The sequence below is a fragment of the Peromyscus californicus genome, unplaced genomic scaffold (assembly GCF_007827085.1).
Source record: "Peromyscus californicus insignis strain IS unplaced genomic scaffold, ASM782708v3 Scaffold_8__1_contigs__length_139910024, whole genome shotgun sequence".
Classification (NCBI taxonomy): domain Eukaryota; kingdom Metazoa; phylum Chordata; class Mammalia; order Rodentia; family Cricetidae; genus Peromyscus; species Peromyscus californicus.
In genome coordinates this window covers 32,197,527-32,224,226 of record NW_026294606.1, presented here as the reverse complement: position 1 = coordinate 32,224,226, position 26,700 = coordinate 32,197,527, and the positions used below count along the sequence as shown (strand labels likewise).

The 26,700-nt window shown below is 45.7% G+C and overlaps 1 protein-coding gene across 1 annotated transcript in view; it reads right to left on the bottom strand.

The window, feature by feature from the left end:
- Positions 1-1,629: 1,629 nt before the first annotated feature.
- The window catches only part of Gmds (GDP-mannose 4,6-dehydratase), a 580,335-nt gene continuing 555,264 nt past the window's right edge, over positions 1,630-26,700 (bottom strand). The window contains exons 10-11 of the mRNA XM_052727412.1: positions 2,189-2,257; positions 1,630-2,022 (exon numbers count right to left, since the gene is read on the bottom strand). Of these exons, the coding sequence (XP_052583372.1) occupies positions 1,960-2,022; positions 2,189-2,257 (132 nt within the window). The 3' untranslated portion in view covers positions 1,630-1,959. The remainder of the gene's footprint in view (positions 2,023-2,188; positions 2,258-26,700) is intronic.

Here is a 26,700-nt window from a genome sequence, read left to right as displayed (position 1 = left end):
ACAATCAAGAACCCAAAGGAGCCCCCAACAGTGGTTGAGAGGGTATGAATAGTGACAAGGTTGCCATTAAAAAGATTCCTTCTGTCAGAAACCTATGCTCATGCCCATTTAGCTTCACTGGAGTCACACAGACCTTCTTCCTGCCCAGGATTTCTCCTGGTCCACCCTAAGGAGCTCATTATGGCTTTGGGCTAGAAAGCCACAAAACATTGAATTAAACACTGCAGGCCTGCAGGTCTTTGGAATGGCTTTTCCTGGGTGTTGAATGAGGGGCTTAGGTGGTCAGAGGAAGGCGTGTGCATCAAGGCCAAGGAACATGTGCTTAGCCATGAGACCTGAGAGTGTGTGTGATGGGCCAGTAGACTTCTGAGCATGTTTGCACGAATTTGTGTGTGATGGTGTGTGAGACAGCATGTTTGTGAGTGAATCTGTATATGTGAGTGGATGTGTGTTTTAGGTTGTGGGTGACGAAGCATGCCCATGTGTGACAGTGCATGTGGGTATGGCCCACAGCCTTCCTAGTCCTACAAGCCCCACCTCCCAGAGACCATCTGCTTCCAATTAGTAGCATCCCATTTGGGAATAGAAACAGCAGGCTCTTCTTGGGGTGGCTTCTGAGAACCGGGTGGGCCAGCCTGGCTGCCCTACTTCTGCTCCATGGGGGCTGAGGCTGCCCCAGCCAGCATGTTCTCACAGCATAGAGAGCTCCACAAAGAGCCCTCTCTGCACCAGCCCTGGAGCCCTAGTCCTCCCCCAGATCATAAACCTGCCTGTGAAGACATTCGGAAATAGTTCACCCTCAGTCTCATGCATGTGCAAAGATTGGAATGCCATTCGCTGAAGTTTTATTTTATTTTGCTTGGAAGGGGAGTGAGGGGGAGAAGAGTCCTGACCTAATTTGTTCTAGGCCAAAATACTATTTCATACAAGAGTGTATACCTGCAAGCAGATCCTTGCTTGCTCTCTGGGGGTGTTCTGTACACTTAGTGTCTGTCACCTGTAGCTGCACAGTACACAGCTCAAGAATGCAGGCTGTGGTCATAATTCTAACACCTAAATGATAAACTCAGTGAAGCTGGTTCCTGGGTTCTAAGTTTCTTTATCATAACCTCTAATTCATGTTGATGTGGTTGAAGTATCAGCATAATGTCTGGTATATATTAGGCACTGGATTGAATTAATGAGTCAAAATTCAGTTTAAAAAGTGACCTAGTACCGATGGGAAGCGGTTGGAAATAAATATTGTGCGAAAGACCATAGAAGAGGCTTAGGTTAGGGTAGCCCAGGGGCTTTCACATGTAATGTTCCAACAATATTTACTTACCATCAAGTCTCTTCTTTTAGCCCGTTTCATGAGCCTTTTTCTGAGAGGGTGAGAGCTCAGTGGTTCTAATTAAAATCAGCAGAGACCAACAGGGTATGAATGCTTCAATTCAGCAGGGTATGTCCAAGGACAGACTTAGCCAGGTGCTCTGCCGAGGGCAGCGCGGGCTAGGGGTCTTCTCAACAGGGGCTTTCCTAAAGGAACCAAGGAATATTTCATTCCCAGCTGTGGATTTTGTTATTGTTTGGGGCCACAAAGTGCCTACATTATAATCTGGAGAATACATACACAAGTAACTCTGTTAGTGCTGGTTCATAGAAACATCTTTTAATAAGAAAAGAGAAAAACAATCTCAAGACTCCAAAATTTAAGTTGTCTAGTGACATAATTTCAAGTAAAATGAATATGTGATTAAAACTTCTTGATTTCCCAAAACCATTCATTGGGGCCTTCGACAAAAGCAAAAGCAGCCTTAGCTCTGGAGTGTCCTGTCCTGGTGCCTACAAACCTGTGGCCCAACTCTTAGCTGTGGGGACAACACAGGAGGTCGAGGGTCGATGGTCGCAGGAGTGGCTGGACTCTGGTTCGCTGGCTCTGCATGGTAGGCCATGCCTCTCGAATCTCTGCAGAGGTGCTCAGGCGTTGGGGTTGGTCCTCATGAGCTCCACGTCGGCCTGCACCATCTCCTTCACCAGCTCCTGCGACCCAAGATCCAGGGTGGGCGGTGAGGGCGGAGTTTCTGCCACCCTCTCCAGCAACACCTCCTCCCAGGGCCCTGAAAAGTCTCCTGCCTGACCACAGCCCGCCAGCAAGGGCTCACAGCTAAAAGTAGCTGTGGGAACTTGCACTGGAGTCACAACTTACATCAAAGGCAACACGGGGCTTCCAGTTCAGTTTCTGCTTCGCCTTGGAGCAGTCTCCCTGCAGAAAGTCCTGCGGAGAGAGGACAGATGAGTTGTGCTTGCCGGTCTCTGCTGCTACCCCTTTCCCAATCTGTCTCATCAGGTACGGAAGGTCCAGTTTAAGTAGAACATTGTGAGTGAGTGAGCCATCTCCAACTCCTGCCCATCCCGCTAGCCCTACCTTGTCCTAGTGACTCTGATGGAGTGTTTTTTGTTGTTTTTTTTTTTTTGAAGATATTAAGTTGTCTGGAGAGCTACTGGGAAAACTGTTTCAAATTACTGCACTTCTCGGCAAAGACCAGGGGTAAATCATGCCTGAATGTCCAAGAGACTAAGTTCACTGCAGAAAGGCCATTCCAGGTCCTTGACCCGCAGGACTCTGACCCATCTGCTGGGTCCGGTCCCTAGAACCCACCTTCCTCCAGGTCTGGCCTTAAGTATACTGCCTTTGCTGGGTCCCTGGCACCGGAGTCTCCTGGATTTGGAGTCAGCAGAAACCCCGCCTCCGGTCTCTGGCTTTTGGGACAGCCCAGGCGGGCAGGCAGGCAGGCTAGCGGAGGAGCTGCGAGCAGCAGCCTCCTCTCAGCTCCGGCTTTGCTAAGGTGAAGACAGTTCTCTGCCAGCCAGCAGCGCACCCACAAGCTCCTAAACCGAAACTTCGATTTCGCCACCACAATAGAGGATCTGTTATAATCTACTTTTCTCTTTCTTCCTTAGAAAATGGGGATTTTCTTTCTCGACTCATGGGACAAACACGCAAATCTCAGTCTCAAACAGTGTGCATCTGAGACCATGTACTTCCGGTCAGCCCCAGGCTCTTTCTCCAGGTCCTCTCGCCTCCAGCTGCTCCTTCAAGGTTGACTTTCTGAGGAGACTGCCGACCACTGTCTCAGTTCAGGACTGGGCCTTCCCAACACATAAAGCTGAGGCCAAGCCTCCTGGTCGGCTTGCTCAGTTCTGACTTTATGGGGAGGGAAATACGAATGTACTCGAGTTTCCTGGGTAATCTAGCAAGAGAAGTTCACTTTTGTTCGTTCAAGAGGCTCCCTTAGAAGGAAGAAAGGTCACAAACAAGAAAGGGTAGAGATGGAAATCCTGTCTTGGCTCTCACGCAGTTCTTTACTGCAGGTCTCAAGACGGATGGGGATTTCAAGATGAGTTTGGAGGGAAGGAAAGAAGGGAAGGTGGGAGGAAAGGGAACAGACAGAGAAAGCTGTTAGGTCTATCATATGAGGGCATCCTCGGGTGCACGTGCCTCGGAGAGGCCCGACAACCAGGGACTGACTGGGAAGGCAGGAGGAAAAAGGAGATTCTAATAGTGATAAATACTCCATGAAGATACTCCATTTTAGCTGCACACTATTAAATAACAAGTGGACTCTGAGTGACAGTCACAGATAACCAAGCTGCAGTAAAGGCCTCTCCTGAAGTTGGCAGGAGAAGTTGGCAGGCAAACTTTGTTCTGAACTTCAGATGGGTAGGCCAGAGTGTTAGGTACAGGCCATTTGTGCTTCCCACTGGGTACTCACCTGGGCGTTCTGGGCAAAGGTGGTCTGGATTCCATTTCCCTGCCTAAATCTTTACTCTAGGAGAGGACATTCAGGGACTCTCGTTCTCAATCATCCATCATTGCTTTTTAGTCTTGAATAAATCAAATTCCCAAAGGCTTTGCATTTCACAATATGCTGAAGTACCCACTTCCTCCCCAGAGTGTTAACCAAAGTGAAGCAAGTTATTTCCGCTGGCCTAAAAGCCCATTTCCAGACTCCCCAGGAAAGGTAGGATACAAGAATCAGTAATTAACATTTTTAGCACAGTGCTACCTGGAGCTGCCAATGTAAGTGGAAAAACAACCCAAGTAATTTATTTCTCTTTACTCTCCCTAAATAAACTTGTATATACTTTTACAATGCTTCTCTTTTAGTGGAAGAGCCACACAAGATATTCCTTTTTCTTCCCCAGAGGAAGCTGTGTAGCTTGGAGTCATGAAGCAATGTCCGCCTGCCCCTCTCTCAATCCTACAGCAGCTTGAGGAGAACATGGTTACTGTTGAATCACATACCACTGGCTGTAAATCAACCAGCACAGCATGGATACAATTCCTGGCTGTGAACATACAGTTAAAAAAGGCCTAAAACTCAGTTTGGTTTCAAATGATCTCAGTAGGCTTGGGAAAGGGAGCTTTGTATTGTAATTATGTTTCCTGTATTTTTCTACAAGTAGCTCATAATATAAAAACAACCAGGCAACTACAATTAAGGAAAAAGAAAAATGGTTTTCAAAAGCTTAGCAACAGACACTCCTAAATACACTGTAAAAGTGTTTCATTGAAACCAGAGACAGGCCCAGTTAAACTTCCCAATTTAGTTTTGAGCCCTCTCTTAGGCTGCAGCCTAGGAGCTTCGTTAGCCTTCTGCCTGAAAGCTAATTAGATCAAGAGGCCTTGGGAAGGGAGAACATGTGGTCCTATCAGAACAAACAGTGGCTCTTCTTGCCAGCTGCCACCAAGTCAACACATGAGCTAGTCAAAATGTTTCTGTCCCTGTTAGGCAAGTGCTCTACCACTGAGTCTCCTTTACCCCATCAACTCAGTGTGCTTTGTACTTCACTGTCCTCAGGGAAACAATTTACTAAACTGAGGGCGGTGTTGCATGTCTTTAATCCCAGCACTCCGAGGCAGAGGCAGAGGCAGGCGGATCTCTGATCTACAGAACAGAGTTCCCGGCCAGCCAGAGCTACACAGAGAAACCCTGTCTCACAAAAATAAAAAAATTAAATAAATAAAATAAATAGAAAGGGAAAGAAAAGAAAGATCTTATTTTCTACCATGGAATCTGGCCAATAGTTTGTTCCGTTTGCAAGAGTCCTGGCTCAGGCACACTTCAGGGGTGGCATGGTAAGGCCTGCGTGTGAAGGCACACAGTGCTGGACAGGAGGGCAGAAAGGAAATGCTCCTTTAAACATCATTTCCTCTGACCTGCAGAGAAGTCAGGGTTGGGAGCTGGACTCCTACAGGGAAGCCCAGAGCTGCTGTGCTCACACATGGCTGTGAGGCGAAAAAGGCACTCCTTTTATGTTTAAGTCTTTTAAGACATTTGAACTTACACAGAACTCCTCCAATAGGGCCAAGCAGCTCCTAATGACAAGTGAAAAGAATGAGTTTATGTATACTGCTCTACATTTTGAATTATTAGGTTCTTCACAGGCTTATAGCCACCATGACAACTGAGGCAACACTGGAATTAAAATAATGATTTTATGTAGAGTTTCTATAGGATTTCTAGAAAGAACTTCATGAACTGGGTGGTCTGGAGTTTCTCTGAAAAAACAAAAAACAAAAAACCAGGCAACAAAGGTCTAAAAAAATTCTAAGCATTTTAATGTGAATATGACATTCCTAAATCTAGCTTCTGGTGTCTTGCCATTTTCACTGTTCTTCCTTAGGTGAACTATACAGTTTCAATATGTAATTTATTATTGTCAAATTCAATTAGGCTTAACTAAGCATTTTACAGCAGCTAAACAGCATGAGGAACAGGGAAACCCTGCAGACAGCTCTCTCCCGCAGACCCCAGCTCCTTTGCCCCTAGGAGTTGTCCTGCAGCTGGGTCACCCAGACATAGTGGCTTTCACCACAATGGAGATGCAGGCATCAGCCTGAGAGAAGGGCGTGTTTTGTTGCAACAAAATCTCAGGCTTTCCTGGCCCTCAGTCTTGCTAGAGTGGATAGATAAAGCGCCAGACCAAGTCCCGGGGAAGTCATTAGGCCAGTTCCTGAGCCCCCAGCAGTTAACACAATCCAGCAAAGGAGGGTTTACCCTGCCATTATTGTCTCCTCTAATTAGAGGCCACTTTTGTGAAGATTTCTGGGCTCCCTGTGCATTGCTGTCGAGATAACGAGACACATTTCAACCACACAGGTTACTTTTCTTCTCCTAATGTGATTTTGATTGTTCTTATACAAATTAAGTCCCTTCGGTACACTAAACTGGATCACTCAGGATGACTCCAAGCTCACACCCTCACTTCTTTTTCTCCCCTTTCTCTAAGTTTGATTTGGGGAAATTATAACATTTAGATTGAATTACAAGTTGGACTGGGTTTCCTCGGCAGGTTTGTGGTAAGGTTTGAAGGAACATCTGGTAGGGCAGAGAGACGTAAAGAACATAAGGGCTCTTGGCAGAAATTTCTAATGTACATATTGAAAGACTGATGTTTGAGTGCTATAGACAAGAAGGTGCATAGACGGGTGTGACTAAGGAAAACCTAGCACGATGGAAACCTTGGCTAAACATCTTCAGGAATTTAAGACATGGGGCTGTGAGTGGCACAAAAAATACTCATTTTCCCTTCCTGCTTTTCTTAGAAAAGTGAAATTGAAGACTAGCTTAGGTTCCAAGGGAATAGAAGAATGCCAATGAGTTAGGTCCTTGATCTGACTTTATGCTAATAGAGTGAGGAGGCAAGCTTCCCTCCTAGGGTAAAGCTTCTCTTGGGAAACACAGAACTGCTAAAAACAAAACAAAACAACAGAACCTCTGGGAAGCCTTTGAAGTTGTACTGCACATCCCAATCAAGACTCTAGACAGACAGGGAGGGGAGGATGGAGGAAAAGGGAGAAGGAAGCCTGAGGAGCCCCCCACTCCGCCAGCCTGCAATGCTCTTCTGAACGGCCTGTGTAGTTCTAGCTCTCACATGCTGGACTTTACCCAGGGTTTAATCCTACCCAAGGAGAAAGCTAACCTCAGAGCAGTACAACGAGGAGGCTGGGCATTTCCCTCTTCTCCCGGACTGCTTTAGAATAGCAGAGACTGAAGTCAACCGCCAGGCCTCTCCTTTAATGACAAGGGGCGATAAGAGGCAAGGAGAAAACAGCAGGTTGTCTCGTCTGTTCAGGAAGTGGGCTCAGGGGACTGTCCATCCAGCAGGGCTGACAGAGTGCCCCAGAGCTAAACTGATATGCTTAGCCAGCCTCACTAAGCACCACTGCAGAGTGTAGCACAGCATGGGACATGAAGAAGAGGAGCAGGCCTGCAAAAGCTGTTCCTAGTCTCTGCACAAAGGAAGGACACTCCAGGCTCATTGGCTTTGGGCAGTCCCGCCCGGCCTACACTGAAACCACTGCTTGGAGCTGAGCACTTACCACTGTGCATTCTACTGGTGGACTCACTCAAGAACCTGTTAGACATGCTGCCTGTTCTTCTGGATGGTGCCTCCTTTTACTGAATCTTTAAGAGCCTATGGTCCCTTCACTGATCCCATTTTTCTGTGAGAGACTATGCAGCAGCTACTAAGAGGTACTAAACAAAGAAAAAGAAACATCCATTTACATGTGGGCCTCACAAACATTAAAAAAAGGCTACCACTGTCTAGAAAGTGAATGACGATGTGTCTTCTTCCCAGTGTGTCTATCCATCAAGATATCATGACATATACACATCTTTTCCATTATATTTAAAAAACTAGTTAGCATAAGTAGAGAAATACAGTTAGGCAAAAGGCTCTACAGGTTACACAGACAACGTATTTATTGCTGGTCCTCCAAATCTGTGGACTTCGCATACACAGAATCAAGTAGCCATTGATCAAAAATAACAGAAAGAGAAATGCCTGTCCTGAAGATGTGCAGATGCCGTGTTTGTCACTGTTGCTCAGGCATCCTAACACCTGCTGAGGCGTCTGCACTGCGTTAGACACCAAGTTTCCTAGGATGATTCACTGAATGTAGGAGGACATGCATAGGTCTGCAAATCATCTTATACAGGGTCTTAAGTTATCTGAGTATTTTAGTGTAAAAGGGGGTCCTGGAACCAATTCTCTGAGGATGCTGAGGGATATTGGGGGGGAGTATGGGCTCTCAGATTATTAATTTTCCTTTAGAGTTTTAATGAGTCTTGAGAAAGTTATCTCGGCCAACATGCTTGAGACATGGGTAGATGTCCATTCTCCTCTGTGGACTGGATCACACACACCACAGAATTCACACTAACCAAACTGTAGCATGTCCCTTAGTAGCTTGGAATTCTCCACTACTGCCTGTCTGCCCATTACCCATCACTTACCCACTACAGAGCTTTGACTGAGGCACAGAAATGGGAAGCAACCCAGGAACACTCTTACCAGTCTGTATAACCTTATGGGACCCAGGCTTAGCCCATTCTACCAGGCCCATCTGAATGAGCAAACAAAGGAAAGCCTTTCTAAGAAGCAATGCCCAACAGCTTGGGAGAGTTGTATGTTCACAGGTAGAGGTCGAACAGGCTATAGGTGAGACTCTGAGGAGGTCACCTTGCAATATCCAGATTTATCACCCTTTCTGTACCTGTTCTATGTCGGCAGTTGTAGTCATGGAACAAACTTCTTTTTCCCTGTTAACATGGGGTTTTGAAGCCTAGTGCTTACAGTAGCATGAATACAAGGGAAAGTGAACTGAATGACTTACTAGAACTGGAGCCCTCTGATCCTAATTCCTTCACTAAAGTTCATCCTAACCAGCTGATGGGGGTGGTGGTGGTGGTGGTGACTCACACTTATAATGTAAGGGCCACTTAATGACAGGGAGATAAGATTGTTAGTGACCTCAGCATTCCAGGCTTCAAAGTCAGCACCATCTTCTTTGAAAATTACTGGCTACTGTTAATAACTGGATCTGGGGTGTAAAGATCTGCCCATGCTAGTGAGAGGTGGCACAAACCCCGAGGAAAGGAGATAAAGCACCTCTAAGTGGACCGATTAGGGACTGTTGTGACATAATTGGCAAGTGGCGCTCTGGACAGAAGATGCAGGCTGCATTTCTTTTGCCACTTAGCACTTTCTGCCCTCAAAGCACTTTGCAGAGTTCAGCTAATTAAACTTGAAGACAGCCACACTCAAGATGCAACTCAGGAGATTTTATATCTGCTTCAGAGGCCTCTTCCTAGAGATGAAAGTTCTCTACAAAGTGTCTCGGAGCTAAAAGCCCAACTCTGTTATCCAGCTTATCTTGAGCCCGCACCCTCTTATCCAGAAAGGCAACTGAGGCCATGGGGCATCCCGAATTGCACAAGACAAAGGCAATTTTCCTTAAGCTTGCTTCCTTCTTGTTTGTTAAGCAATCTATCATCTTAGAGAAAATCCCTATCCTTATTTTGAACACACACCGGAAAGAACATTGTAACTAATACAAATCTCCTTACAGTAAAAATGGGGTTGTTTTTCCTTCAGGTGTTTCTCAACTTATGTAGTATATTGAGGTCTTCTAATTCAAGAAATCTCTCTTCAGTAACTTACCTATCTACCCACCTTTTGCCTCCTCCCCCTTTCCACTAAACTAGATGGAAATGACTTAAGAGGACCGTGGCCACATGTTCCAGCATCACTTCCCCAGCAACTTCTTAGGATACTTGAGGGTTAGTGGCATAGACTAGGGTGACTAGCACACAAGACCCTGCATTTGGCTGCTTCCTCAAGGAGCTTCTTGAGGAAAAACTTCAACAACTACCTGGCATTTGTGAGTTTCTTAAGGGGCACAGAGGAAAGATGGGCATTAGTACAGATCCTTAGGTTTTTCACAGTTTGACTTCCTCTTTGGTTGTTTCCCCACCATCAAGGCTAAGAAACATTCAGCAGGCTGTGGGGATCTATACTGCATGGCCACCTGTTACTCTTCCTTTCATTTTTCCTTGAGAAGAACAGAATCCCTATGTCTATCTGGAGAGATAGTTCAGACAGATGTCATGAAGCCATCTAGTGGCAGAGGCTTGGACTAGAAGGCAGCATTTGTGATTCGTAGTCTGGCAGTCAAAATGCTCAAAGGACCAAGCCCTCCAAGGAAAACAGTGTACTTAAGCCACATTAATGTGAGAGGCAAAGAGCCTTCTAACTACTGTGTCAGTGTATGATGATGTCAGTATATGCCCATGGTGACTAGAGGTTGACAGAAATGCAGCCACTGTGTAACTCAATGAGCATGTTGTTAGAGAACAAACTCAGCCACGGTGATGGAACACGAGGAGTGGTCAAAGGGAGGATTCTGACTGGCAAGATGCAGAAGGAGACCTTGGGGGGAAATTAAATGAATGTTCCCTAGGTGGACAGAAGCATGTTACAGGAACCCTGCTTTTGTCAGAACTTATCCAACTGCAGTTAACATCTATGCATTTCATGATGAATTTTATCTAAAAAAAAAAAAGTTCTTAAACATTACTAAGAACACAGAGATATCACTGGAGGGAACTGGACTCCTGTCCAGGGCTCAATGAACTTAGCTATTTCTGAGCATCTCTAAGTATTAGGTTCTAAATCTATAAAACTGAGATAAACATTGTCTATGCTACAGGATGGCTGTAAGACTCCAAGACTACATATAAACAGCTGATTGGTACCAGATTTCTCCCCTTGAAGTGCTGGAGATCAAGCCTAGGGCGTCATTCATGCTAGGGAAGCAAGTATTCCACTCTAGAGACACCCAGTCCTTGTTTCACTGTTAGGCTTGGGGTCCTTGCTGAACAGTTCTACCCAGGATTTTGCACTCTGTTTTCTCCAGTTATTGCCCACATTCTGCAACTTTGTGGTCTGTTACCAGACACTGATTCTGCCAGGCACTGGGGAAGCAACTGTGGCTAAGACAAGGCCTTGGCTGTCATGGCACCTGTGTTGGGTTGGGGAGATGGCAAGAGGATATCAGTTAATGGGGAGTGTGATGACAAGGCTGTAGAGGTGTGGACTTGACAAGAGTGGGACAACCCCGATGGCTAAGGGATATTCTAAAGAGTAACATTTGATCAGAGACCTGAATGGTAAGAAAAATGGGAGTAAGAGGGTCTCTTTGGGGTCACCATTGATATGAAGCACTTTAGGGAGAAGTGCTTTAGCTCTGAGGAGTACAGACCAGGCCATTTCTTGTAGACACACGAACAAGGGAAAGGCAGCTCATGGTGAGGCTATAGAAGGTTAGAAAGACTTGTTATGGATCCCAGACCTTCCTCTACAGAAGCCATATTGTGCCAAGGCTTTATTCTCTGAACCACACCTGGCTGTCCCTTAGAGTCTAAGCCCATGGGTCATGGTTAAAAAACTGGCTGACTTAAGTGATTTAGACAGAAGCCTGAATTTTTTTTTTTGGGGGGGGTGGGGATTTTCAAAAGTATGCCACTGACTTCTAGCTGTTCATACTGATTTATGGAAGAGTTGCTTTTTCTCTCTGTACTAAACTCTTTTGTATGTCTTCTGCCTCTTCCAGTCAGCTACTCTTTGATGTTTGTGACCTAACTACTCTGTAGGGGCCGGGTCCTGGCTACTGCAGTGAAGACTCAGCATGATACCCAGATGGCTCTGGGAGGCTAGGGACCTGGCTGCTGTGCTCAGATACCCCCTGGAGTGTGCATTAGCAAGGCTGCCCTTCTCCTGGCCAAATGAGGACAGCAAGAGCTTGGGGCTGAGATGCCTCCACCCTTCACTTCCTTTCTGGCTAGTGGAAAGCAGGAGCCCTGAATACCCCTAGGTAGTTAAGGAGCCTTCTCCCTGACCAACTCTCACCATATGGTATATGTGTTTGTGTAAGTACATGCGTATCTTTGAAAGACCAGAGAAGCAGTCCTTTACTATCTTAGCAATGATAGCAGTGAATCTGGACTTTGCTCTGGGTCCTGAAGAGTTTAAGCACTAGAGGTTTTCAGAGACATCTGTGTATTTTGTCCTAGATGAGAGGGGTCAAAGACAGGAGAGGAGACCAGTTAAGATGTCCAGGCCACAGTGGTGAAAGATGGGGTTCCTAGATGATAGTCGTGGTAGAGTGTGGCCATGGAAAGATAACTGGGGAAGTAGAACACAGAAGACTTATGGATTGATGGGATGCAGATGAGGGAACAAGGATCCTGGATTCTGACTTAAATCAGAACCCTCCCATTCTCTCAAAGGCACTTATGGATTTATAATGCTACGAGACATTCCATTATAGCCTCACTAGCTTTATGAGTATCTCTGCTTCAAGGCAACTTCTTATTTCCAGCATTACAGAACTGGAGCTCTCTAAAGATTACATTTGTTAAGTTGTTGATAACCCTTTCTGTCATACTCCATGGGAGGCACTTTCTGGTCATGACTTGATATGATGCCAAAGCCCTTGAGTCTACTTATCACCCAGAGAGCAACTCTACTTCAATGAATCCTGGCTACTCATGTGAAAGGAACTGATCTTCTTCTGTGATCTGCGCTGGTGGACAGGTGAGGAAAGGGTTAAGCCAAGCTGTGTCTACTGTGCTCTACCAACACGTCCTACTTTTATTTCCCACTTGCGGCAAGAGGAAGTCCGAGAGGTGGCCTTTCACATGACATCATAAAAGCCTGATTTATCGCCAGCCACCAAACATCTAGAAAATCATAACATCCTTTCAGGAAAATGCAGTGGAAAATAATCAGGCTGGCTTTGATGAAAGCTTTGGTGGGGACTCCAAGTGTGACACCCTGCACAGTCGCCCTTGGCAGGTGCTTTGTTTGCCCTCAGTGCTGGCCTTGCTGACAAGGCCTAGGGTCTGATCTAAATGACAGCCTGTGATGGAGTGTGGCTTCCTGTCCACAGACCAAATAAGTTGGGATCATAGTCTGCCAGCTTGATGAAAACAGCACTTCAGTGTATGTGAATGTACTTTGGAAATGACAGCTCAGTCCAGATGTGAGAAATTATTGACTATGAAAGTATAAAAAAAAATCATGCCTTGTTACATAATCCACTGCCATCTCTGAGGAGCATGGCTGCCATACATCCTGTATTGTACCAATGATCTGTTCTCTGTTCTGCCTTTACTGATTTAATTATGATTATTATTTTTTACTGTGCTGGGGATGATCTGAAAACCTCTTGCATGCTATACAAGTGCTCTACTGTGGAGATACTAAGCTCTACGCCTGTCTTTAGGACACAACTCTTCAGTTAGACTTTTTAATCTCAAGACGCTTTACCCATAGAATATTTCCAGAGTAGTGTGCCACTGTATCATGCTCTTAATGACAAAGGGGGCTAAGAGATGATGGGGCAGAGATCTCTCCCTGCCAAATGTCAGAGGATATAAAAGGACAAATGGGTTCCTCATTGCACAGGCTATGCATTCAAGAAAGGGCCAGCTCCACAGTGATTCTCTTGATTAGTTAGAACTACCAAGCAGGAGCCTCTTGTCTCTGATATATACGATGTGCTCTGCAAATAAACTCAGGAAAGAGCCTAGCATGGTTCTTAAATTCTGACCACATCCACTTTCCAGAGGCCTGTTGGTGAAAAAAGTTGGCCTATCTACACAGAACAAGGTAGGCTATGGAAGTCTTGGGGTCTTGAGTTTTGGGAAGGAAAGCTGCTGTAATGATTTACCCAAGGCTACAAAGGGCTAGTTTGGAATTGAAGGTAGCACAGATGTTACTTTCAATGATAACTCAGCAAGTGATGCAACACAAAGCCCATGCCCAGATTTAAGGACTCAGAGGGAACATCTCTCTGGCCACCCTAAACAGTCCTGAAAGGCTGGTATTGGTGTGGCTCCTTAGGAAGGATGAGTTGTCCGTGGTTGGGGTGCTGAGCTCCAGCTTGACACAGCAGCCACATCAATCATGGGCACACAGGAAGCCTCCATGCCCACCATTATACCTTAGCAAGTTTAGTTTTTTTAAAACTGCTCCATCAGGCCTTTAGTAGGCCTTCCCAGACCATCCACACCTACCTAAGGCCACATGAGGAAGGGTAACGCCCTCAACTGCATGCTCTTGGCCTGCTTCCCCTGCATTGCCTGCTCTTAGATCCCTCTCTAACACATGGGGTTGGTATTGATCCCCATCTACTACTGTCAGTTGAAACCCCACAGTGTCTGGGATTTCATGCAGCAGGCCTCATTTTCTTCCATCTGCTGGACTGGTCAGTTCCCAGAACAGAGTCTGAGTCAGAGTGACCAGGGGAGCCAGGTAACTTAGAACATTGTAAGCAGAGGGTGGTGGCTCCAGATGGGTTCTAGCCTGGTTTAGTAGTAAGGGAATCAAGGATCATTTAGAGTCAATACTAATTTATTGGACTTCTCTTTGGTTCTATCTACCCAGCCCATTGCATACTCCATGTTGTTTATCCCTGCTAAGAGTCCTACATGGAAACAGGCCCAGCAAATTAGATAACTTGCTCATTTCGACTTGGAATAGGGCCTGGACTCAAATCCAGGCCTGAATGACTGCAAGGCTTGGGTCTGCTAGCCTCTATCATGTCTCTCAGGAATCTTCTTTCTGGGACACTTGAGAATAGTACACAGAGTTGTGTGTTCACTCCCCACATAGAAGCTGTGAGTGAGGACAAATTACGTACCCTGAAAAAGAACTTACTAAAGACCCAGACAGAGCTACTGTGATATATACCTATAATCCCAGCACTTAGAAGATAGGGGTAGAAGGGCTGAGTTTGAGGTTAAAATGGGCTATACAGAGAATTGCAGGCAAGCTTGGGCCATGCAGTAAGACCCTGTTTCAAAATAGCAAGGTCTGAGGATATAGCCCAGGGATAGAGAACTTGCTTAGGTAGTAAAGGCTGAATTCTCAACACTAAAAATAAAAAGACAAACATAAAATGAATAGGTTTTCACTCCACAGAGGCCCAGAAAAACTATGGCTGCTAGTAAGCCACTTGTATCCATTAGAATAGGTCCCTAATGGAGATGGAAATCTTAGGGAGAAAGCAAGGCTGGGCTATTATGACATACAGGGATGAAATCACTGTCTTGAAGAAAGCTTGGGATCTCAAAAGAAAAAATGATTTCATTTTCCTCCCAGCCTTAAAGGGCTTGGGAAAGGCTTGGAACGCAACACCCGTTTCATTGAAAAGACTTCAACACAAGAACTAAAGCAAATGGCCTGGATCTTATTTATGCAACTACCATGACCACTCCTAACAGACATAAATTGCTCCTGAGGATGCAGCCTTTTACAGTTTTCAGGGTCTATAGAATGAAGGAGACTGCATTGTCAGGGTCTGTGTACCTAGGCAGTGGTAGAGCAAGTCTGGAGAATGCAAGATAGCTCAAGGCTTCAGCAAAAGCAACTTGAATTTTTTAGCATGGCCACTGAGAATTCAGATTTAAGAAGAAGGGGTTGCCTTAAATTATCACTACCCTATAGTGAGAGCAACAATTACTACAAAGGACCTCCCAATCTATTTTCTCATTGAATCCTGGCAACATTCGCAACATTCATTCACTCATCCATTCATTTATGCAGCCAGTGGCCATGGATATGTGAGTCTAAGGAGCTCAAAGTCAATGATGGAGACTAACAAGCAGATGGTAATAAGTTACAAGTGTCATGCTCTGGGCAAGGGAAGGAGCAGGGTGATAGAGCCAGAATGACTCTGGCATGCAGGGCAGGGTTTCAACATGAAGAGGGTACATGAGGAGCAAGGAAATGGACTCTGTAGTAGACAATAACAGTACCCTGTGTTCATCAAGCTACTTACTGAAGCACATGTAAAAATAAACAATGGCATAACATGTCAAGGACTCCCTCCAGGAAGCTTCCAGGATTTAGGTCCCTTCATGGGAAATAGAGAAAGGGTACACAGACTAATGCAGTGGGGGCACTCGGAAAAAACATTTCCTAGGTCTCAAGAGGGCAGTGAAGTATGAGCATGAGTCAGGAGGACAAGGATAAGGTATCTAGGTGCAAGAATGTAATTCAAGGCCCAAGAAGGGTCTGAGAATCTTCTAGGAATTGCTGTAAGGCCTCGGGGTGGAACAGGGTACAGTGGAGCTCTCCCCTCTTGCAGGGTGGACCTCAAATCCACAACAATTAGCACTAACTCAGCATGGACTTTGTTGCTAGATCTTTCTAAGTGGAATTCCAGTTCTTTCTAGCATTTTCTGGATGACCTGACTCTCAATGGGCCTATAATATAATATGTGCTGATGATAAAGAGGCAAGATAACACAAATGGCTGATGTGAGCAGATACTCAAATGTCAGCTACTGTATGCATATATCTTTATGGCTTTACCAGAGCCAAGAGAATCAAACTAACTCCCTTGGAATGACACTCAGGCCTTCAAAGCTACTTTGTGATGCTAGCTTCAAATGTCTCTCTATGTAAGCCCTGCAGTTCTAGCAAGCTGCAGCCCCTATAGATATTCACATATAGAGAACTCCTCTAAGCTGGAATCCTCTTCTTCCTACTCATACCTTAACACCATAAAAGCCTACTGATCTAGGGTCAAAGAGACTTTGTTTGAAATTCTAGATTCACCCTTCACTGTAGATTTAACTCATTTGTTCCACTACCCGTTTCATGGCATGGATGTTGACTTATTGAGCACTTGCCACAGTGTGAGGCCACATATCCAGCTGTCCCCACCCCCATGTCTCCAGTTATAGCCTCAGTCATCTCCCATGCCTACACCCAGTCCCACCTCCTTCCCTGCTATATACTCAACAGAGAAAGTCAAGTCAACAGGGCCAAGCCTGTAGGCAACTAGGTAGTCAGTATAATTCTTATGAGCTGTAGGGTGGGCTGTCTCGGGGTGCGGTCTATCTACAGTGAATACATTTTGGCACCCCCGTGGCGCTGGACTACTTAGCCAGCAGGTGGTTCATGCCCCTTGTAGTGTCACTTCACAAGCAAAGAGAAACTGGGTAGGACTAAATACTGCAAGGGAAATTAAATCATGGTGGTCAGGAATTCTGCCTAGGTGATGAGGAAGCAGAGTCTTGGCTGACAGGATGGCAGAACTTCCGTGTAAGAACATGCCATGCACCTAGGGAGGAAGCCCCTTGGGCTGGGCCCTGAGGGTGGGGACTGAGAATCAGAAACATTGAATTTCAGAGTGCCGAGACTCTGATGAGGAAGATGTTATGGGTGATGGTGACTCCAGGGTGAGGTGGTGATTTATGGCTTTGCCAAGACAGATCTGTGAGCTGGGTGTGGTGCTCCATACCTGCTATCCCAACTCTAATGAGGCAGAGGCAGGAAGATAGTGAGTAGGATGCCAGCCTAGTTCACACTGAAAGTTCTGGGCCAGTGACTTTGTCTCAAAAACCAAAAAGTATAAAAATACAGGCTGAGGGAATGACTCGGTAGGAAAAGTGCTTGGAGCACAAGCTTGAGGAATGGAGTTCAGATCCCCAGACACAGCTGAATTGGCCATTATAGTTGGTATGCTCCAGGTTCAGTGAGAGACTGTCTCAAAAATAAAGTGGAAAGCAATAGAGCAAGACATCTGATGACAACTTCTGGCATAAATACATACATGCAAGGGTGAGCACACACACACACACCCTACACACACATGCATGCAAGCACTCACGCATGCACCAAATAAAGACAAAGATAAAACACGCCCCCAAAGAAAAACCCAAACAAACATTATTCCCCAAAACACTCTGGAATAAATTTCTTTCTCTAGACACTTGTCATACTCTGCTTGTAGGTGGTCTTGGGGGCCAATGTGAAGAATCCTTGTGGTTGAACTCATTTTAGGAGACCTGGGGCCCTAAGACAGTATTCTGTCTGTATGGAGTTCCAAATCCTGGAAGAACTGAGGAGTCACAGGGTTCACCCAGTTCTCACTCATTTCTGTATATCCCATAATTCATTAGGGGCATAAGTCAGGGAGTGATGTTTTCATGTTTCTCAGGGGCAACCCATTCCATGCTACCACTTTAGCAAAGGAAAATGGAGGGAATATGCTCAGCTAACTGATGGAATGCAGAGAGTGCCACAGGAGACCACACCCAGGTCACAGATAGAGCAGGTCTTTCAAGAAAAAGATTTATCTTTTCTTATAGGAAGAAAATACCTCTCAGAAAGTCAGGGTGGTGTCCGGCAAGGAAAGGACCTGCTGGACTCTAGCAGTGGCAGAACCTGAAGGGCCACTTTGATCCTTTCCAGGTGACTCAACTTCCCAATGGGCAGAGATGGAGCTTCTAAGCAGGCACAGAAGGCGAATGTGGGAACAGTCCATTACCCTCCCAGGTAGGTGAGCAACCCTGAGCATCAATCACACTTCAGCAGCTAAGCACCCAATGGCTTGTTTCTCTTGGACAGTTTTCCTCTGTCTCCTATCTCCCTCCCCCTTTGCTTTTAAGTTTTAATTAATTAATTTTTATTACAATTTTTATTTGTAAATTCTATAAACTTTATTATAAAAAACCTTGCAGATAAATAAAAACATACTTATTCTAACTGTATAATAGTTCACTGAGTTATACAGACTTTGGGTCTGGTTAATTTTGGTGTGTGATTTTTTTTATCACATGTATTACTTATGTATTTATTTAAATCAGCATTCAAAGTATTAAGTTTCATTATTGTATTTTTCTTTTTTCCTGAGACAAGGTCTCACTATGCAGCCCTGACTGGCCTGAAACTTGCTATGTAGACCATGCTGGTCTCAAACTCACAGAGATCTGCATGCCTCTGCCTCCCGAGTGCTGGGATTAAAGCAGGGATCACCATGCCCATCTCCTCTCATTATGGCATTTTAAAACAAGATCTGTGTTTGTCAGTTCCCCTCTTTCCCCCTTTCCTTCCCCGTATCCCTTATATTCTTTTATCCCAGTATTTTTTTTTTTTTTTTTGCTTTCATGTCTCATGAAATCCTTCCTCAACATCTTTCCCTTCTCATGGTCTCCTTTCTAGTTTTGTAGTTAAGGTCATCCTGCTTTCTGTCTTCTGCTGGAGAATGAGGTCTCATGGCATGATCCACATTTATAACTGGAGCATCAGGGATGCCCCATAGCTGCTGGTAGTGGGGGTGGGGTCCTCAGCTAGGCTGAATGAATCATAGTCTCTGAAGGCCTCAGGAAGGGCATCCTTAGGTTAGCTGCTTTATGAGGGCAAGGTAGTACCTTACTCAGTTTTGAGCCTATTTGGGGGTATACATATGTATTATAGGGAAAACAGAATCCTCTTTAAAATGAAATCCAGTGTTGGAGAGATGGCTCAGCAGTTGAGAGCATGAGAGCACTGGCTGTTCTTTCTTAGTACCTGGGGTTCAAGTCCCAGCACCCATCTAGTGGCTCATGGCCATTTAATTCCAGTTCCAGAAGATCTGACACCGTCTTCTGGCCTACTTGGGCACCAGGCATGTATGCACATTGTGCACAGACACAAAACTCATAAGATAAAATAAAAATTAGAATGAAATCCATATATCCAGAAGCAAATGGAGACCTTACCACAGCTTAGCTTCTCCCTCACCCCAAAGTCTCTTGGTCAGTTGCCCCAACTTCCAGGGATTCCTACATTACTCATTCCTTTATGGTCTCCTTGACATAAATAAAGTAAGTTAGGCTTTCAAAATCTTTTTAAAACATTGACTGAGACGGAAGGAGAAAAACACTGGCAGAAAGCACTCTTGGGAGATGGAGCTTCAAGGACCAGTTCTCCCCAGGAGCACCTGAGGCTCATTCCTGGGTAGGCATCAAGTTGCCTGCTCCTCCAGTTCAGCCTCTGGATACAGCCTCTAGTCAGGCACTCTTACCCAAGGACCTGCCAGGAGGGCCTCATCACACCTGAGAGAATAGGTAGACTGTGGCTATGGCCTGTGGCCACTCTGTTCTGGCAGCCACTGCTGTGCTGTGCTTCCAGGCCTGTGAGCAGCTGCTGCCTCGATGCCCCTACCTGCATATAGATCTGCCTCAACATGGCCCCAGCCTTGTTGCCTTTGCCTTTTGAAAACAGGCCTGATATATGATAAAGAACAGCTAAGATGGCTCCTGATGGGCTTGGGGACACTGCCACTAGTTGTCCTTTGCACTTGCCTTCCTGACTACCTTGTATTTCTACCTCGTTTCTGGGTTCCTTATTTACCTTCTCCCCATTCTAGGAGGTAAAGTTCATGCTGGAATCAATCCCTGAGAATCTCTGGTGTGGTGATAGGAGTTGGAACCTATTATACATTACTACTTTTACTGCAGCATCCCAGGTAAGAGCTCTGAGGCCCTATGTACCCTGACAGGAAACAGCTGGGAGCTAAGTGAAGGCTCAAGGCAACCAAGGTTGTCTTTCTGTGAAACTCTCCCAGAATCCCCTTCATAGTTCCACCACTGGCATTTCCACGCCTGTATCCTATGCTCTGTGTCTCTGCACCAGCTAATTCTTCTAGCTGTCTGTGACACTGACTGTTGCCTCATTGTTGTAGATGAGGAATGTGAGGCCATGTTCTGTCACAGCTCATGAGTGGGGACAAGTGGTGATATGAATACTCCACTGTCCTCTTCTGCCTTTGCTTCCTCAAAGTGACTGAGAGCTCAGGAGGGCAGAGTGTACAGTGAGTTTCTAGTGACTGCTGGTGTCTGGCTCCACCTCCTGTAAGCAGCAGTTCTAGAAGTCACCAAGCAAGTTTCAGGCACTCTGCAAGTGGGCACCTTCTTGTTCCCAAGCCTCCTTGCCTGATGTCCAGGATTCCAAGTGTCTCGAGATCTCTAGGCTCTCTGCTTTCCCAGTATTTCTTGAGCTGCCCTGACTGGTATCCCCAGTTTTCTCACTGCTCCCCTTTTCACTTATTCTCCAAGCCCACAGCTCTGTTTGTGGATGTTGGAAAGTCTTAAGGGAACACCTTTCTATCAATGGCTTCAGCTCTTAGATCTCCTGAGAAAACTACCATCTCTGCCTTCAGCCTCATTTCTCTTAGTGCCAGGCCTGCATTCTTTTCTTGCTTCCCAGCTGCATTCAAAGACATGGCACCCCAAAGTCCCAATGTCTACAGAGGCCTTCATGTAGGATATAAACTGCTCTCATAGTGGCTCCGCATCTCCAGAAAACTTCTGTAGTGTTGGAAATCATTTTGTCACTTATTTGCTGCTTTGTTATTGGCCAGCCAAGACTGTAAACTCTGTGAAGCTATACTGTTCATGTTTTGTATCCCTCTATCCTCAGGCACAGCTTTATACACAACAGGCATTTAACTGCAATTTGCTGACTAGATACAGGGATGACAGTATTAAAACTGATGACAGTATTTCTTCAAACTAAACATCCTAGCTCTTTTCCCTAATGCTTTGTTAACATTTATGCCCACACCCAATACCTAGACTTAAAACCATGGCCAACTTAGCTCCTCTGTGTCTTGCTATATACTTTCTTATTTTTTTTTTTTTTTTTTTTTTTTTTTTTTTTTTTTTTACCCTCAGACCTTCCTTTCTTCTCTCTTTGTTGTCTTGGTGACCCAAGCCCTAGAGTGTGCACACAACAACACAAAATTCTCTTTCATATCCACTGCTAGAGGGCTTGACTGTCTGAGATGCCCATCTCATAGTCTTTCTGATTCCCCACCCAGGAACCTTGATTTCCCGGCAAATACAATCCAGACTCTTACCCTGACTTTAAATTTCTGACAACTTGATCCCAACCTTCTTTCCCAGTTTGTTTTCATTTCCTTTCACACCATATCCTGCATTCCTGATGAGATGGGTTAATCAGGATCTAGCACCTTCTGAGGGCTCCAACCTCTATGCTTAAGACACTCACAGGAGCAGCATTCCAGGTTCTGGGAGCTTGACGCACTTAGCCAATCGTAGTGGAGAGACTGGTGCAAACCAGGTCTGAGGAGCCTGTTGGTCTCAGCCTCTCCCAGCTGGATCCCTTGGGATGGAGAGGTTAGGTCTTCTGACCCCTTTCTGGCTTGGCTGGGCAGGAGTTTAAGGAAGAATGTACTGAACTGCTCTAAGTAAAGGTGACAAGAGCTACTCAGAAAGCTGGGCAGATGGCAGAGGAAGATCAATATTCTACAAGAAACATTGAGTATGGAACTTCCTGAACAGGCCGGGCCAGCAAGTGCATGCAGCTAGAATGGGATAACAGCTGAGATGTAGGCCCTGGACCCAACCTTTCACCGTCCAGAGCTCTTCACTTGTGTGTGCAACCTGGAAAATGGGAGATATGGGAGATACAGAGCAAGGGCCAGGACATTGGCAGAGTCAAGCAATTCTTGGGTTCTGGAAAGACATGAGTTTCTAGATGTATGTGGAGACAGGAATTCAGTCAGTGTTCCATCCGAACTTTAGAAACAACAATCGAAAAATAAACTTCAGAAATAGTGTCCTCTGCAGGCTGAAAAGAACAGTGTCACTGGCAGGCTGAAAGTCGAAAAGCATCAAGAACATTATTTCCAGATGTACAGAGCAGGGAACAGATACCTGTCAACAACAACAACCCATTGTAATGAGACACTAATGACCAGTGACTGAACGGACTAAGGGGACAGCACAGTGCAGAGGAGGGAGTCTTCTGCAGGGGATGGGTGTCCTTCTTCAGAGGAGGGGTTATCTTGGCCAAGTCCTGATGAAGTCTGGAAACTTTCTTAGGTCTGAATGGAGAGAGACATAGTCTTAGACTCTCTCCATCTATATCTACCACCATGGCTCTGTCTGTCCAGGGACAGCTTGATGCCATCATCTCCTGGAGTACTGGAGCCCAAGTGACTTGCTCTCCCCATGCCTGGGCTTACCCCGCTACCTTTATAAGGCAGGTGGCCTAAACTGCAGGGCTCCAGTGGTAGAAGCGCTCTCTCTTATTTATTATCCATTCAGAGCTAGGCCTACACTTCCTAAAGGGAACCCCACATACATGTTCTCCTGCTTATGTGGCCTTCAATTCCATGTGTTGGGCAGTAGTTTGTGGCACCCTCTTTTCAAGATCTCCCACTGCAGTTAGTTCTTGGAAGCAACAACTTAAGTGTTGCGATGGTCTATGTGGCAGTCTAAAGGGAAGTAAGGCTGTATGGAATTTCACATCTGGACATTCAACACTGACTTCATTAGGAAGGAACCTTTTCCAGTGTCCCAAGATCTGAGTTGTCCACGTATTTGGGATCACAGGAGGCTCTTTTTTTTTTTTTTTTTTTTTTTTTTCGAGACAGGGTTTCTCTGTGTAGTTTTGGTGCCTGTCTTGGCTCTCTCTCTCTGTAGACCATGCTGGCCCCAAACTCACAGAGATCTGCCTGTCTCTGCCTCCCAAGTGCTGGGATTAAAGGTGTGCGGCACTGACGCCCGGCTCACAGGAGGCTCTTAAGAGTATTTTTACATTGCTCCAAGGGCTGCTCCATGAGGTCTGACTCTCAATTCTACACCTAGCACCAGCCACACAGCCTGTGTGAGAAGGATCAAGACAGCAGTTTTGCCAGGCCCCTATGCTCTGCTTTCACTGTAAGGCAGAGCCTTGAACACATGGTAGGAATCAACAATTAAGTTTTTCTGTAAACAAGGAAAAACATGGTTTCTCCCACCTAAATAAAATGCATGGTGTTTTGCCTAGAGAACTGTCAGATCTGTTAAGCTTCATAATATTTCAACTCACAGGTCAGTTAGCTAATTTCAATTCCGAAATAATGAAGTGTAACTATGAACAATTTTAAAATAAAATCCCTTTTGTAAACTAGCTGCATTTTCCTGGTCTCAATGTAAAGCCACTATGGTGGTCCTAGGCCTACGCAGTGTTGACCAGCTTTTCTGCTAGCTGTTGTAGAGGACTTACTGATAATGAATCTAAACAGTAGCCAGTCTCCAGCTTCTGCTCGAATCTGAGCTGCTCTTTACTTCATGACAATGGCTGTGAATGTGACCCTACCAGAACCTGGGGGAAAGAGCAGCACGAGCTTATTGTATGGAAAAAATCTAAAACTCTGAAAGTATAAATTTCTGACTTTAAAAAAGGCGGCTGTGATACTTTCCTCAGAATACCCTTTGCATGACAGGCTTCAAGTTGCATGCAAACAGCTGCCACAGTCTGGGTTCATGGGTGTGTGTCTGTCACATTAACCCTTTCTAGCCATTGAGGTTCTGCTTTTGAGTAGTTTGGCTGTGTACTCTCAGGAAGTACAAGAAGAAAGAAACCCACTACTGTTGGAGGGTCTAGTTAGCCTTCTGTGGCTCTTCTCAAAGTACATTTTATGTCACATCAGAAACTCTTTTTAACATATGGGACAAGCTCACTCAGAGGCCCATTGCTACCTGTGGTTTGAATCTAGATCAGAATGTCTAATAATTTCTTTTTTAAAAAAACTTTCTTTTTATTCTTTGTGTTTTTCACATCTCAATCCCATTCATTTCCCCATCCCTTCATATCTGCCCTCTGCCCTTGCAACCTCCCCCTGCAAGATAAAATAAAATTTAAGAGAAAAAAGGAAAAAAAAAAAACTTTGCCATGGAAGCTGTAGTGTGACACAGTGAGTTACTCAGTAGACCTTTTCGTCCATGTATCTTTACTTGCAAGTGTTCATTGCAAACAGTCATTGGTCTGGTTTCTGCTACACTATCGATGCTGGGCCCCCACTGGGTCTCCTCTTGGATATCCTGTTGTTGCCCTGTGTCGTGGAGATCCTGCAGCATTGGGTCTGCAGGACTGGCCCCTTCACTTGCTCTAGAAGATCATAGAGGGGGTGGATGTTAGGGTGGGTTAACTCATAATCCTGGTTTCAGGGTTGGTCAGTCTACCAGCTCTCCCCCATCTTCACCACCAGGGTGAGCTCTCCAGCATCCCCGCCCCCTAAGTTCAGCAATGAGCAAGGGGTGGGGCCATTTCTCCAGCTTTCACACCCTCAGGGCTGGCTCTCCCACACCTGGACCACCAGGGCCAGCTCCACTGTGCTGCCCAGACAAGGTGCAGGGACCCCTCTCCCGAGTGCTACAGCTGGTAAGGGGCAGGACCAGCTCTTCCACTCTTATGTCCTCAGGGCCAGTTCTTCCACCTGCTACAGGAGGCAAGGGGCAGGGGTAGGTGGAGGGCATCTCTCCCCTGCCTATACCACCACCATATGGCAGATGAAGAGTGGGGCCAGATCTCCCACACTCACATTCTTGGGGCCGGTTCAGCTCTGCTGTGCTGCGAGAGGTGTAGGGCCTACTTTCCCAAGTGCTGCAGCTGGTAAGTGGGAGGGTCAGCTCCCTTGCCCATCACAGGTGGCAGAGGCAGAGGGAGGGCATCGTTCCCTCGCCCTCTCTACAACATGGCAGACGAGGGGATGTGGCCAGAAATCCCACTCTCACACCCTCAAGTTCAGCTCACCTGGCCCTCCACCAACAGAGTCAGCTCTCCTGTGCTGCCCAGGCAAGGAGCAGAGCCTGCTTTCCTGAGTGCTGTGGCTTGTAAGGAGGCATCGAGGGGTTGGAGGTGGGTACAGCTCTCCCCAGCTCACACTGCTGACATGACACAGGAGTAGTGGGGACAGTTCTCCCACGCTCTCAACTTTGGGGCTGCCTCACCCATACCCCCGCCAACAGGTCTAATAATTTCTTAACTCTAAATTTAATATATTTTACATATGCCAAGAGCATTAAAAGTGTGGGTCTAGCCCCCTCAGAGGACATTCACTCTCAAGCTTTAGTTTTCCTAGTCACATGCACATGAAACTTGGCTCGTGCAGAACCTAATGTATTCACTGAATCTTGCAACAGAAAGCATGTCACTCGAGGTGTAAGTACACAGGTTCAAATGTCCCTGCCCTAATTACTATCTATGTCTTTCTTCCAAGTCAAAAGGCCTTTTTTTGTGCTACAGTCCAACTCATTTTTAAATCCAAAGCCAGTTCCCAAGGTTCTTTCAAAATGGTCTCATCTTCATTTCTGAAGAAACATTTACTGTATCCTAATAAAAAGTTTTTATTGTGCTTCAAAGATGTCTCCCAGATTTCATGTTCACAGTGGACCCTTTAAAAAATTTAACATGTCTTGTTCCTTTATATGGGTATTTGGTGCTGAGTGACACAGAGTTTTCTAAATGCACTGAAAGCAGCAGACTGGAACTTTAGAGTATGTCTCCTGGATTGTGGATTCTTCCCTTTCTGAAAGTAATTTCCACATATCTGGCCAACTGTAGGCAATTCACAGATTCTGTGGGTCTCATTTGCTTCATCTGGAAAGTGGCAAAATTGAATTTAATGCCCAAGGCCTCTCCTAGCAATACTGATCTGAGATCAGACCCTCTTCCTCCTCTGTCTCTGCAGCCTCCTCTCAATAATGGTGGCAACTGCTGAATGCCACATGCTGGCAAATGCTGAATGCACCTACTCTGCACGGAGCTTCATCAGACCTCCCTTGACCTGAATGTCTCAAGAGAGCAGCCAGGAGTTCTATGCTAATTAATTTCTTTCTTTCTTTTTTTTTTTTTTTTTGGTTTTTTCGAGACAGGTTTCTCTGTGTAGCTTTGCGCCTTTCCTGGAACTCGCTTTGGAGACCAGGCTGGCCTGGAACTCACAGAGATCCGCCTGCCTCTGCCTCCCGAGTGCTGGGATTAAAGGCGTGCACCACCACCACCCGGCGCTAATTAATTTATTTAAAAGAGTGCTCTATCAGGTGCCCCGTTAAAGTGGTATCCATTTAAAGCCAAGGCATGAGCCATGCATGCCATAGCCCATTAATGACCAGGCAGCACTAGCAACACATCAAGAGTTTTCCACCTGTCTCCCTTCCCATTTGATCAGCAAGCACACAGGAAAACGCTCTTTTTTATTATCTCACAATGACTGTTCTTATTAGATGAACCCACAAA